This window comes from Quercus lobata, chromosome 9 (assembly GCF_001633185.2).
Source record: "Quercus lobata isolate SW786 chromosome 9, ValleyOak3.0 Primary Assembly, whole genome shotgun sequence".
In the NCBI taxonomy this organism is placed as follows: domain Eukaryota; kingdom Viridiplantae; phylum Streptophyta; class Magnoliopsida; order Fagales; family Fagaceae; genus Quercus; species Quercus lobata.
This window is the reverse complement of record NC_044912.1, coordinates 34972206-34986729: the sequence shown is the minus strand read 5'-3', so window position 1 is coordinate 34986729 and position 14524 is coordinate 34972206. Positions and strand designations below refer to the sequence as shown.

The 14524-nt window shown below is 35.4% G+C and overlaps 1 protein-coding gene across 8 annotated transcripts in view; it reads left to right on the top strand.

Moving 5' to 3' along the window:
• Positions 1–11242: 11242 nt before the first annotated feature.
• LOC115959000 (sister chromatid cohesion protein PDS5 homolog A) overlaps positions 11243–14524 on the top strand; it is a 33413-nt gene continuing 30131 nt past the window's right edge. For 2 of the 8 annotated variants that reach the window (XM_031077292.1, XM_031077291.1), the window contains exon 1: positions 11243–11665. In XM_031077292.1, the coding sequence (XP_030933152.1) occupies positions 11570–11665 (96 nt within the window). In that variant the 5' untranslated portion in view covers positions 11243–11569. The remainder of the gene's footprint in view (positions 11666–14524) is intronic. The other 6 variants (XM_031077286.1, XM_031077289.1, XM_031077287.1 and 3 more) reach the window with 3 other exon arrangements.

Sequence of the window (14524 nt, the reverse complement as noted above, 5' to 3'; positions counted from 1 at the left end):
ATGTGTGTACTCTACATAGTTCAGAGTTTAGGTATCTTAGTCATGATCCCTTTTTAAACCTTGAATTAAGACGTATCAATTATCGTTGATCTATATACATTCAATAGCCTGTATAGTTCAACCATTAAATGTATATATATATATATATATATCTTATATCGGGTTGTTGAATACAAGATCCATAAATTTAGGGATTTGTTTTTCCACTTGTGGCTCCCGAGTCACACTAATTGGTGCATCACTCATTCTTTTTGAGTTTAATCTATGTGAAATCTATTAATTCATGTGCTTTATCATGACATTGTCATCCGTTGATATTCAACATGCCACCAATGTAGCCAAGTAGCCATCCTTCTGCCTTTGGAGCCACTATTTGGACATTGGTGCAATCTTTCTCCAATACCCAACTGTGTTTGTTTGACACCATTGTTATCATTTTGCATGTATCATTCTACATTATACCCCAATATAGTCATTCATGGAATGAATTATCCATCTTGAGTTTGATAGGGGTTTTAGTATATGCAGACGTTTTATATGACTTAATGTATACCCTCTATGATTTATTATGTATATTAGGTTATTGTAAGACATAAATTTTGTTGTTGTTATTGATAATTCGATAATTATAATGTGAGAGGGGATACGAATAATAGACATTTCCGTTAAAAACACCAAATAGATTCCGTTTTATATATGTAGCCTTTTTTTTTCTTTATTATGGAAATATATACATGACTCTTGGCTTGTAAGACACAATTTAGAACAGTTAAATGTAGCCACCTAAGAACTTCTCATCGTGGCTCTAAGTAATAAAGTCGAACTATATAAGCCATTTCCATCTATCCCTAAATCATTTTTTTTAAACATTATATAAACAAATCCCATAAAATAATTATATAATCAAAAAGTTATATCTAATAGGATAGAATCAATTTACATTTCCTATTGTTCATTTTTATTACAACACTTGATAAAAATTTATTGGATCAATTTAAATCTATTTAAAAAAATGTTATGAATATCGTTTCAGTTTGTCTATTAGAATGGAATGTTTCGATACCGATTTATTTTAGTGTACTATTTCAGAATTATCGGAAATATATTTTGATGAAGCACGAAAATCAGTAGGCTGAAATACTTCAGTCTATGGTAATAGCTGTGAATTCTGAAAAGAAAGAAAGGACTGTCAGAAGTGACCGGTGTGACCCGGCCAAGGACCCTCTGACAATTAAGTCAGTTTTCTCTCTAGGACATAAGGAAAGAAAATAGTGAATGGTCAGAACTTACCTTGGGTGAATGGAATTTGCTCCTTTTATAGAGAGTTAGATGTGGGTCTACTTGTTTGGATCCATTATCATCATGGGTAATGTTGGTGGTTGACAAAGAAAATGGGTTACATGGGGCATCATACATGGAATATCATACATGGAATTTCTTCCGCGTATCATGCAACGTGTCGTATTTTGCTCATGTGAATCTAATGGGGGATTTTCTTCAAAACTCACTAAGGATGCGAGAAGACTTCTAGACGAGGCACTGGACGACAAATGTCAGAGAAGAAAATATTAGAAATGTGAAGGGATAGGAGAGGAATTCTACTATTTATAGGCAATGAAGCTTGGAATAGGAAACGACGCGACCAACCAGGAGAAGCCATGTGGCACTTTTCTTAAAAGACGAAACGACATGATTGATATATGTCAGATTGTGCCACGTGTCAACAATTGAGTACAAAATTCAAAAAAGAAAAAAGAAAAAATTGACTGACAGACAACACAAAGACAAGGGGGCAACTAATGAGGATGACACGTGGCACAATCTTTTTTCTTCTCTGACATTTGTCGTCCAGTGCCTCGTCTAGGGATGTTGCTGTAGTGTTGACATTTATCACACACTTTAACATAAGCTTTGACATCTGCTTGCATGGTCGGCCAGTAATACCCTGCACGGACTATCTTATGGACTAATAATCTGGCTCCCAAATGGTTTCCACAGGTTCCTTCATAGACGTCCCTCAAGACATAAAAGGACTCCTCTGGAGTCAACACCTTAACTATGGCTGAGGAAAACCCCTTTTATACAACATCTCATCCATGAGGACAAACTTCACAACTTTTATCCTCAGCTTTCTTACTTCTTCTATGTCATCAGGGAGTACTCCGTCTTTGAGATAAGACACAATTGGGGTGGTCTAGTTGATAACTCCATCTATCTGATTCACTTCCATAATGTCTATGCTTGGAACATACTGGACTTTAACTTGTTCATCGATCGTCTCGTCCGAGGATGTCGTCTTGGCTAAGACATCAGCTTCTATGTTCTCCTCCCTTGGTACTTGTTGAAATTGGGCTGTTGTAAAGCCTTTGATACATTGCTTAACTTTTTCTAAGTACCTCTTCATTCGTTTTTCTCTGGCTTCACACATCCCATTCACTTGACCCATCACTAACTGTAAATCTCCTTGGACGAGGATGGATTCCGCCTCGAGTGATTTGGCCAATTCCAAGCCTTGAAGTAAGGCTTCATACTCAACTTCATTATTGGTTGTTTGGAACTGTAGATGGACGGCTTACTCTAAATGGTCTCCTTCTGTTATTTGTAAAATGATCCTAATTCCTCCTGCATGCTGTGTGGACGAGCCATCAACATGGACGATCCATTATTTTGCCCCCTGGTCTCCATTTTGCTTGTTATTAGCATAAGTAAACTTAGCAATGAAGTCTGCAAGGACTTGTGCTTTTATTACTTCTCTTGGCTTTTACCGCACGTCAAACTCACTAAGTTCCACTACCCACTGGATTAATCGTTTGACAGCTTCCAACTTATTCATAACTTTCTTCAACAGGTGATTTGTCAGAACGTTGATTACATAAGCTTGAAAATATGGTCTAAGCTTTCTTGCTCCTATCACCAAAGAAAATGCTAACTTCTCCATTGGTGGATATCATCCTTCAACTCCTCTCAATGCTTTGCTAATGTAGTAGACGGGCTTCTGTATCTTTCCCTTTTCCCTAATTAAGGCTGAGCTTACTGCATGTGGAGACACTGCTAAGTAGAGATACAACTCTTCTCCTGGTTTGGACAAGCTTAACAGCAATGTTAAAGTGAGATAAGTCTTCAAGTCTTCAAATGCTCGTTAACATTTGTCCGTCCACTCAAGTGCCTTCCTTAATACTCTAAAAAATGACAAACACTTGTCAGTGTCTTTTGAAACAAACCTGTTAAGGGCTACCACTCGTCCAGTGAGACTCTGGACATCTTTAATATTCTTTGGAGGCTCCATGTTCAGGATTTCTTGGATCTTATCAGGGTTTGCCTAATCCCTCTTTATGAAGCCATAAAACCAAGGAATTTCCCTAATGCAACTCCAAAAGCACATTTACTCGGGTTCGGCTTCATCTTATACCGCCTAAGTGTATTAAAGTTTTCTTGAAGGTTGTTCAAATGCTGCATTTCTTTTGCACTCTTCATTAACATGTTGTCCACATATACTTCAACATTTCGCCCAATTTGTGAATGAAACATGTGGTTGACTAACCTCTGGTAAGTGGTTCCTGCATTTTTCAACCTAAACGTCATAACTTTATAACAAAACAAACATTGGCTTGTTATGAAGGATGTTTTCTCCTAATCTGCCTCATCCATCTTGATCTAGTTGTATCCTGAGAATGCATCCACAAAACTCAACAGTTGGTGTCTAGCTGTTGAATCCACTAATTGATCAATACGTGGAAGAAGATAACTATCTTTGGGACATGCTTTGTTTAAATCTGTGAAATCTACACACATCCTCCATTTGCCATTAGCCTTCTTAACCATCACTACATTAGCTAGCCAGTTAGGGTAGTAGACTTTATGAATGAATTTCGTGGTGATTAACTTGTGAACTTCTTCTTTGATGGCATTGTCTCGTTCTGGAGCAAACACTCTCTTCTTTTGACGAAAAGGCTTGTCAGACATGGATACATTTAGATGATGGGTGATCACACTCAAATCAATCCCAAGCATGTTTTCATGGCTCCAAGCGAAAACATCTGTGCTTCGTCTAAGGAATTTAACAAGATCTTGCTTCGTCTTTTCCTCCATACTTGTTCCAATCCTGGTAAACTTTTCCGGGCTGGACTCGTCTAACGGTACATCTTCTAACACTTCAACCGGTTCAGCTAACACTCTCATTTCTTCAATGTTCATCGTCTGCATTTGCTCATCCATAACAAGCATTGCTAAATAACATTCTCTAGTGGCTAATTGATCTCCTTGCACTTCTCTAATGCCATACTCTGTTGGAAACTTAACAGACAAGTGGTAAGTGGATGTTGCGGCCTTCTAACTATTCAGAGTTGGTCGTCCAATGATGGCATTATATGAAGATGAACAATCCACTACAAGAAAATTTACTTCTTTATTAATTTGTCATGGCTAAGAGCTAACTACCATCAGTAGGGAGATTGTACCTATTGGCAGAACCTTTATTCCTCAAAACCTGATCAATGGTACATTCACTGGACAAAGTAGCTCATTGTTAATCCTCATTTGTTGAAAGGTTGGATAATAAAGGATGTTTGTTGAACTCCCATTATCTATTAACACACTTCTGGTCGTATAATTTGCAATCGCCAAAGTGATGACAATCACATCGTCATGAGGATGATGCAATCATTTGGCATCCTCGTTTGTAAAAACAATGGCTGGCTCGTCTTCTCTAATCATCCTTGGCAGTTCCAAATATTTGAACATTCTGAATTTCCCGTAGATAAGTTTTTCTGGCTTTGGACGAGCTTCATGTTGACATGCCCCTTATAATAATCTTTATTTCTCCAAACGATGGACGTACTGGTTCCTTTGCCTTGCCCTTCATTGGCTGTCTCTCGTTCTTATGGTCTCATCTAAGGAAATTTTTCAATTTTCCTTTTCTGATAAGAACTACAATTTGCTGCTTCAAGTCATAACACTGTATCATGCTCGTGGTCGCGATGAAAGTAACAATACTTGTTTTTATTTCGCTTGTTAGGATCTCCCTTCATTCTTTCTGGCCACTTCAAATATGGATCATCTTTTATTTGCATCAACACTTGATCAAGTGATGTGTTTAGAGGAGTGTAGTTAGAGTATTGTTCTAAAGACAGTCTTGCCTTCTTGCCATCGCGATCTCTTTTTTCTCCAACTTTGGCTTTCTTTAGACGAGGACCCTGTTCTGAATGGTGCATATACCTATTTTCTAATTTTTCCCCTTTCTTTTTCTTCTTGGCAATGATGGCATCTTCAACGTTCATGAAACTTTGGGCTGAATGTATCTACTCAACCATCATCTGTGGCTCTTGGTCGTACAACTTATGAATGAACAAGTCTGAATTGACTCCATTGTAGAAGGCTGCTAAAAGGATCTTGTCATCCATCTCATCCACCAACAAGGCTTCTCTGTTAAAACGACTAATGAAAGTGCGTAAACTTTCATTTTCTCCTTACTTTATATTCAACAGGTTGGACGAGGAATGCTTCTATGGACGAGGTCATCCATGTGGTTCATTCTTCTAATGGATTCCTTCATTTCTTCCATAGCTCTCTTCATCTGGTCCATCTTTCTCTCCAAATGTGGTACCCTATGAGTGACGGTACCCCTAGACTAGTCCATTTCAGCATTGTTCTCAGCGCCATCACATCTTGAGTTTTAGGTCCATGCTGTTGACGTTGCCTGTTAACTTCTCTAGTTAACTCTTGGTTCTGTTGTGTTAGTTCTACCATCGCTGCTTCCATGAATTGTAACTATTGCTGGATAATCATGGGGGGTGGTGGTGCGTGATTTGGATGACTAGAAGCGTTTCCACTCTCCTGGTGTCCTAGACACTAGCCATTGACCTCGTCTGAACTATGCAGCCTTTTTATCTTGGAAAATAGAAAAGTTAATAGAAACTTCCTATTGTTCTCATAGATGGTGCCAACTGATGAAGCACGAAAATTAGTAGACTGAAATATTTCGGGCTACGGCAATGGCCGTGAATCCTGAAAAGAAAGAAAGGATTGTCAAAGGTGACTGGTGTGACACAAGGAAAGAAAATAGTGAATGGATAGAACTTACCTTGGGTGAGTGGAATTTGCTTCGTTTATAGAGAGTTAGACGTGAGTCTACTTGTTTGGATCCATTATCATCATGGGTAATGTTGGTAGTTGACAGAAAAATGGGCTACATGGGGCGTCATATATGGAATTTCTTCCACGTATTATGCAACATGTCGTATTTTGCTCATATGAATCTAATGGGGGATTTTCTTCAAAACTCACCAAGTATGATTTACTCGTCCATGCACAACTCATCTATAGATATATTAATCTATGGAAGGTTCCCTTTATCATATGACTTGGTTGTCTATGGATGAGTTCTTATTCCTGGATGAGATGGTGTACTTTCTTTTGTGTTGTGGATGACAACACAAGGACGAATAATACTTACTTACTTAGTGCTCATCCTCATCATATATATATATATATATATATATAATTTCATATCCTATTATTTACCCAAAAAAAAAATCCAACAGTTATAAAACTTGTTATCTTAGAACTAATATGATTATTCACATAAACTACTATTATTTTATTAAAAGTATACTAATTAATTCTTTTAATGAAAAAAAAAAAAAAGCAAAATGAAAGTACGGAACTTAGAAAGTCGGCTTGCACACTACCCAACTAGTTAATATTTTCAATATTTTTTTTATTACTCCTTTTTTCCTCACCAATTGTTTCGCTCTCTTTTCATTTTTTTTTCTCTTGTATTTTCTCATCCATGTACGTCTAGTCACACTCCTCAATTTTCACTCTTCTTAATATTTTTTCTTCTCATCTTTATCATTTTATGTTGTCTTCCTCTTTGTTTTTCCATTTGTATTCATATTATAATAACTAAATAATAAATATTAATCCAAACTACTATTATTTAACTCAATGACAGTAGACTACCAGTGCCTCATCTCATTTGACTTCTCCACTTCTCACTCAAGTTTGTTACCTTGGTTTTTTTGTTTTGCTTTTGCTTTTGTTGTAAGGTATGTTTGTTCATTTCATTTCTTTCTTCCTCTATTTTTATTTGGTTAAGACTTTAGTTTTCCAGTCCAAATTCCATTCCGGCTAAATCTTTAATTTCGGGCCAGTATTTACCGAAATAACCCGAAATGAGTGAGAATGACCCGAAATTTTTTCCGAGTTGGAATAAGAGGGGTTACCATTCCGATTTGTTTACATGTACAATATTTTCCAGCCTTTCCAATCGGAATGTAAAGAAATTGATTACATCAGTAATTTTTTAATTGAAATTTCTTTTTGTTGTTTTAATGAAAAATTGACGCATCACCCACTGAATAAATAAAAGAAAGGTGGAGGTCAAGTCTTAAAAAAATGCAAAAATACCATTTTGGTCCTTACATTTTGTGATCATAGTCAATTTGGTCCCTACATTTTAGTAGTGGTCAATTTGATTGTTGTTATTTTCAACTTACAGTGAATTTAGTCCCTACCATTAACCCACTAATGGAAAATGCTTATATGGCAAACGATTTGCATTGTTGGTATGTGCATTGCTATGTGAGGGACCACGCCCTTATCCCATTTTTGAATGTTGGGCCAAACCCACATGAATGGGTGGAGTCATGTTATTATCTCTCAAAATGGAGGTTTGACTGATTATATTTTTCCCTTTAGATTAAGGGTTTTACAATGGAGTCACCATTTATTTAATTATTAGAAAAACATAAGAAAAATAAAAATTAAAAAATTCTTCATTTTATTAATTTGAAATTGAATTTACATTGATCATAGGAAATTATATGGCTTTGGTCTTAGATACAATCTAAGGTAAAATATATAACTTTATTTCTTAGTTACAATCTAGAAATTGAAAATTATAAAGGTAAACATTTGATCTACTAACCTTTAATTTAAGCTCGGAGGTTATGTTATGAGGTGGGAACGTGTTAGACACCCACCTTACCTGGTGAAATCGGTTTTCTAAACTATGGTGGCCAACATTCATATCATATTATCCAATATGTCAATTAATTTGTATATTGAATTTAATGTGTGTTCGTGTGATAAATCCTAATTCAATTTATTAAGTACTGCACTTTGATTGAAAAATAAATTATAGTAAATGTGTGTAGATGGTGATATCCTAGATTCAAAGATTTGAAAGAATTATAAAACAAACATCTTTTTCATATTTTGATGTGGATTTAAGATCAAAACTAGTGTTATGCATGAACATGTGATGAACAACCAAGAATATGTGAATAACATATAAGAACATTTAAGAACATTCAAACATATTTAAGGGAACTTAAATAATTACTATCCTACTTTAATCTTAAATTCTCATCATGGTAACATAAAAAACTAGGTAGGGAAATTGATTATACCTTCATACAAGATCCATATGGTGGAAGAGGAGACTTTTGGTGGAGGTCCTAAGGGTGGAAGAAAAGAAGAGTTAGAAGAGGGAGAGTGAGTCTCATTCAATACCTTGAGTTTTAGGAAGATCAACATATGACAAGACTACTCAACTTCACTAGAACTCAAAAGAGGAGAAGAGATGAGTTTTTTTTTTGTGTGTCTTGGAATGAAGGAGAAGGAGAGTTTATATAATAGTGGTGGAGAAAATATGAACGGAAGGTCATTTAATGAGGTTTAACAATGAATCATGAACATAAACCTTATTTTAGCATTTGGGGAAATCTAGTGCATTAAATGTAAAGATTGGTGGGAGTGAGAAGCAAGCAAGCAAAATTTGGTTTTCCCATATCTACTGTAATAGCCTGTAGAGCAAACTTCAAAAAATCATATCTTATTTAATTTTGATTGGAATTGTCTCGTTCTTGTACTCAAATTGAAGCCTTGGATGTCTAGTTTCAAGAAAAATTAACCTTATTCACAGATTCAAATATTCTGATAGATATCAATGAAACGGGGAGCAGAAGTCATTTGTTATAAAATAATTTCAGTACAATGAACATTAATAAGATCCAAATTAGTTTCCAATTAACATTAATAGGCTCCAATCACTCTCATTTAAGACTTAATTAGTTCCAAATTTACCCTAATTAGAAGATAATTGTACAAATTACTTATTGAATAATTATTGTTTGGCTATCTGATCTGATGGTTTGATTAGGGCTTATGACCAGTCGATTTGATCATTACAATATTAAGATCATTTTGATTAAATGAAATTAAGGATCTAATGGTCACAATTAAGATGCCTATTTCCAACGTGAAATTACCCTGTTACCCTCCATGTAAGGTTAAATGCGGGTTGCAAAATGAGGTGTCAACAGGCTAATATAATAATAATAAAATATTTGATTGCTACAAAAAAAGCCACATCAACAAATTTTAAATTAAAAAAAAAAATGCACCTCATAAAATGAAAAGTTTGAAATGATGAATTAATTTTTTTTAAATTAAAAAAAAAAAACTTTTCTTGAATGTTCTTAGCAACCAAACACTACAATTTAGAAAAATACAAAACCTGACAACCACCATAACCACAACCACTACTGCCACAACCACTGCCACTTTCCACCAACACCTACTATCCAAACACTACCAAATACAGATCCAAATTATGCAATGAAATGCCACAAAGAAAATTCTCAAACATTATCAAACATGTTTAAAAAAAAATCGTAGATTAGCTTTCATAAAAGCATCTCCTAAACAATGTGCTTGAGCTTTAAACTTTAAAGTTTAAATTTGAAACACAAGCCCACTCTATATGAAGTAGGAATAAGGCAGTGGAGTTGAAACACATACCCACACTTAAGAACTTAAAAATTTGAAACACAGACCCACTCTCTTTCTCTATCAAAGTATTTCAAGAAAATTTGAAGGATTTTCAAATTAGGTTAAGTGGAATTATATTTTAACAAGACATAGACCTCTCTCTCTCTCTCTCTCTCTCTCTCTCTCTCTCATAGTTTTGCATAGACCCATTCTCTCACTCAAGAGAGTCCATTCAAACTTGAGAGCTATCCTTAAATCCAAATATCTCTTCGCCATTTGTGAAATCATGAGAAACCTATCTAGCAAAAGCTATTCAATTTTTAACTTTTTAAAATCACTTGGCTAGGTTTTGTGTTTGGTTGCTAATAAAATTCAAGAAAATTTGAGGATTTTTTTTTTTCATTCATTTAGTTCTCTAATTAATTCATTTTCAGTTTTTGTGGGACCCACCACCAAAAAATTAGGTTGGTTGTGTTTTTGTACTCAATACTTATTTTTAGTTTTCAAAAAAAGTGGATATGAATATAGAAAATGAATACAGCTTTTTCAGCTTTTCTTTTTCTGGAATATTAATACAGTGGCATATTTATAAATATTGCGAAAACAATAAGTTACTTTTGTTTGAGTGATGTGATGTGTGTGAGTGAGAAAAATTAATATGAAAATGATTTATATTTTTCTCTATATTCAAAATCAAGAAGTGAATATAGAATAAAAAAGAAAAAGAAAAGTTGATGCATGGAGGCCTGTATTTCACTATTTTGTTTTGTTTTAAAATTTCAAAAGTTGGAAACAATTTTGAATTTTCAAAATTTAGAGATTGTTTGGTAAGGTATTTTGAGTAACAGTTTTTAGTATTTAAACAACATTATATGTATTTACATACACTCTTTTTCTCACATGTATTTTTAAAAAATACTAGCCTAGAGACACTTCTATTTTTTGGATAAAGATTACTTTATATCGTGATGAAGTAAAAAAATAATAATAATAATTTGCATTTATTATAATTTGAAAATTTTACTTTTTCCAATCATAAAAAAAAAAAAAACAAAAACGTGGGATGAGTTTTGTAGATTGAAGGAGTTTTAAAACTAACAAAAGAGTGATCATATTTTGTAGGTAGTTAGAGAATAAAAATAAGAATTTAAATTAATATAAGAGTAAAAGTTTATTAGAAGCAGTAAGGTATTTCAACATAGAAGTAGAAATTTATTATTTTTGTCAATTTATTATTTTAACCTCAATTTTAAGTTTTAGATAGGGGTATTTTTGATAGTAAAAAAAAGTAATAATTAACTTTCTTTTTTCAATTTACTATTTTAAATCCATTTTTCAGTTATTGACTAATTTAGGGATATTTTTTACAAGAAAAAAAAATCCACAACTAACTTTTTGAATGCTCACACATACCGACGAACAGAAGAACGTTACTAAGCGACCCCTTTCTGTCAAAAAGTCTCATGGTATCGGTACTTGGCAAAACTGGAGCCATCGATATCACCAGCACGATGGGAGTATTGCATTTGCATTACGTTCTTAATTTTTTGCCGTTGGATCTACTCCATCAGGCGCGTCGTTTTCACGCTCGGCCAGGCGGGATCATCCACGCTCAAAATTGAATAAAATTGAAAAATCCTCACACACTCCCACACTACTCTCTTACAAAAGCGCAATTTTCGGATTCGAGCAAATGCGAATGAGAACAGCGCGAACCACCAAAACCGAAAACCCTCTCTCTCACTCTCACTCTTCTCCTCCCTAACCGAACTAGGGTTTCACCTTCACCGCTTCAATGGCCGAGTCCGCGTTTCAACTCGTTTCCGAAATCGGTACCCAACTCGGCCGCCAAACTCGCTCCGGCAAGGATTCCCTACTCAAATCGCTCAAAGTAAGCCAATTTTTTTTTTTTTTTTTGGTTCTAAACCATGCGTACTTTGGTTGCTCTTGATTAACCCTGTTTCTATCTATAATTTGACGATATTTGCTTTACCTTTTGATTCATTTGTGCGCATCCTTTTCTTGAGGCATTTTCTTGTTTTTTGGAAGTACTTTTTTCTTGCTTTTGAAAGCAACTTCGTGCTGGTTTTAATCAAACGGTATTCTATATTTTGTTTGCTTTTGATTAACCGTGTTTCAATCTGTATGTGACGATATTTGCTTTACCTTTTGGTTTGTTTGTGTTTGTGCGTATCTTTTTCTTTAGGCATTTTCTTGTTTTTTGAAAGTACTTTTTCCTTGCTTTTGAAAGCAACTTCGTGCTGGTTTTAATCAAATAGTATTCTATACTTTGTTTGCCTTTAATTAATCGTGTTTCTATCTGTAATTGACGATATTTGCTTTTACTTTTTGGTTGGTTTGAGTGTATTATTATTTTTTTGATAGGTAAAAAAAGTTTTATTGAAAAAATATAAGCATGAGAAAACACAAGGTTCACGATAGTGAACAATAAGAAAAAAAGGTAAAAAAATAAGCAAACAAACACTAGGCTATACTAAGAGACAAAAGAAAATCCGTGATAGTAGAACAATCTGAGAGGCCCCAACACCGAGACCAATCAAAAAGGGTCTGTCTACATAACTCCAACAACTGATCCAATGACTTCCCCATATCCTCAAAAGAACGTCGATTCTGTTCAGACCAAATATTCCACATTAAACAACCCGGAACCAGATTCCAAATGTTAGAATTATGTTTCCCAAGCCAATGATACCAACAGAAAAATAAGTCTGCAATGGAACCTGGCATGACCCAATCAATCTCATACAGCTGAAGCATATACATCCACAGAGAATGAGCAACCGGACAAGAAATCAGCAAGTGATCCACAGATTCCTCATTACAACAACACAAACAACAACGATTTGCCAAGATGCGGCCACAGAGCATGAGATTATCCAAAGTAAGGATCTGACCATGAGCTACTGTCCACATAAAGAATGTCACCCTTCTAGGAACTTTTACTTTCCAAATGCCCTTCCAAGGGAAAGTAGGAAGAGTTACATTTCGAATCTTATTATAAAAAGACTGAACATCAAACTTCCCACTTCCATTAAGACACCAAAAAAGTCTGTCACTACCTTCACCCCTAGGAATACGAGTTTGAATGAAGTGAAGAAGGGAATAGGAAGCAGCCAACTCCCAATCATTAAATTCCCTATAAAATCTTAAGCTCCATACTCTATCATTATCCCCAACTGGAGGACTTAACACTTCAGAGATACAAGCTTCCTTATTGGCTGAACACACAAAAAGCAAAGGATAGAGAGATTTGAGAGAATTATCCCCAGTCCACTTATCATGCCAAAAAAGAATACGAGAACCATCCCCCACCACAAAAGACATATGCCTAGAGAAACTTTCCCACCCTTCACTAATACTTCGCCATAACCCACAACCATGAGTCCTACAAACTCTAGTGCTCCACCCCCCTTTCCCCTCCCCATATTTCATGGCTATGACCCTCCTCCATAGATGAGAAGTTTCATGACCATACCTCCACAACCATTTCCCTAAAAGAGCCTGATTGAACGACACCAAATTACGAATTCCCAACCCACCCAACTCATGAGGTAAGCAAACGTTTTCTCAAGCCACCAAAGGGTATTTGAAGCACACAGCTGAAGAACCCCACAAAAAATTTCTTTGAATACGTTCCAATCTCATTGCCACCACTTTAGGAATAGTAAAAAGGGAAAGATAATAAGTCGGAAGGCTTGACAATGTACTTTTCAACAAAGTGAGTCTACCACCCTTTGACAAATAAAGCCGCTTCCAACCTGATAGCTTCTTCTCCATCCACTCTAGAATTGAATTCCAAACAAAGGCTGTCTTAAACGAGGTACCCAATGGCATTCCCAAATAAATCATAGGCAAACTACCCACCCTGCATTGGAGAATGTTAGCTAGATTGTGAATGTTGGTTATCTCCCCAATAGGGACAATTTCACTTTTCCCCACATTTACCTTCAAACTAGTAAAAGCTTGAAAGCAAGACAAAGCCAGCCTAATGGATAGCAACTGCTCCCTAGAAGCATCACAAAAAAGAATGGTGTCATCAGCAAATAAAAGATGAGAAATTCGAATACCAGTAGAATTAATAGGTCCCACATGAAAACCTTGAATAAGGCCACCATCCTCAGTTTTCTTCAGGATCCGACTTAAAACCTCCATGATCAAAAGAAAGAGAAGGGGAGACAATGGATCATCTTGTCTAAGGCCTCTAGAGCTACCAAAGAAGCTAGCAGGAGAACCATTAACCAACACCGAGAAACGAATAGTAGTGACACAAGCCATTACCCAACTTCTCCATCTACCCCCAAAGCCTATCCTCTCCAGCAAATAAAACAAAGTATCCCAACTTACATGATCATAAACTTTCTCAATGTCTAACTTACACACCATCCCCGGAGTCTGACACTTCAGTCTACTATCTAGGCATTCATTAGCAATAAGCATTGAATCTAAAATCTGTCTACCACCAACAAAAGAATTTTGTGACTCCGAAATGAGATTATCCAACACCGTCCTCAATTTGTTAGCCAACATCTTAGATAGCAGCTTATACACACGGCCCACTAAACTGATAGGCCAAAAGTCTCTGATATTCAAAGCATTATTTTTCTTGGGAATCAAAGATAAAAAAGAAGCGTTCAAAGACTATTCAAATTGAGAACTTCTATGGAAATCATCAAAGAAAGCCATAACATCCTTTTCCACTACACTCCAGCATTTTTGAAAAAATGCCATA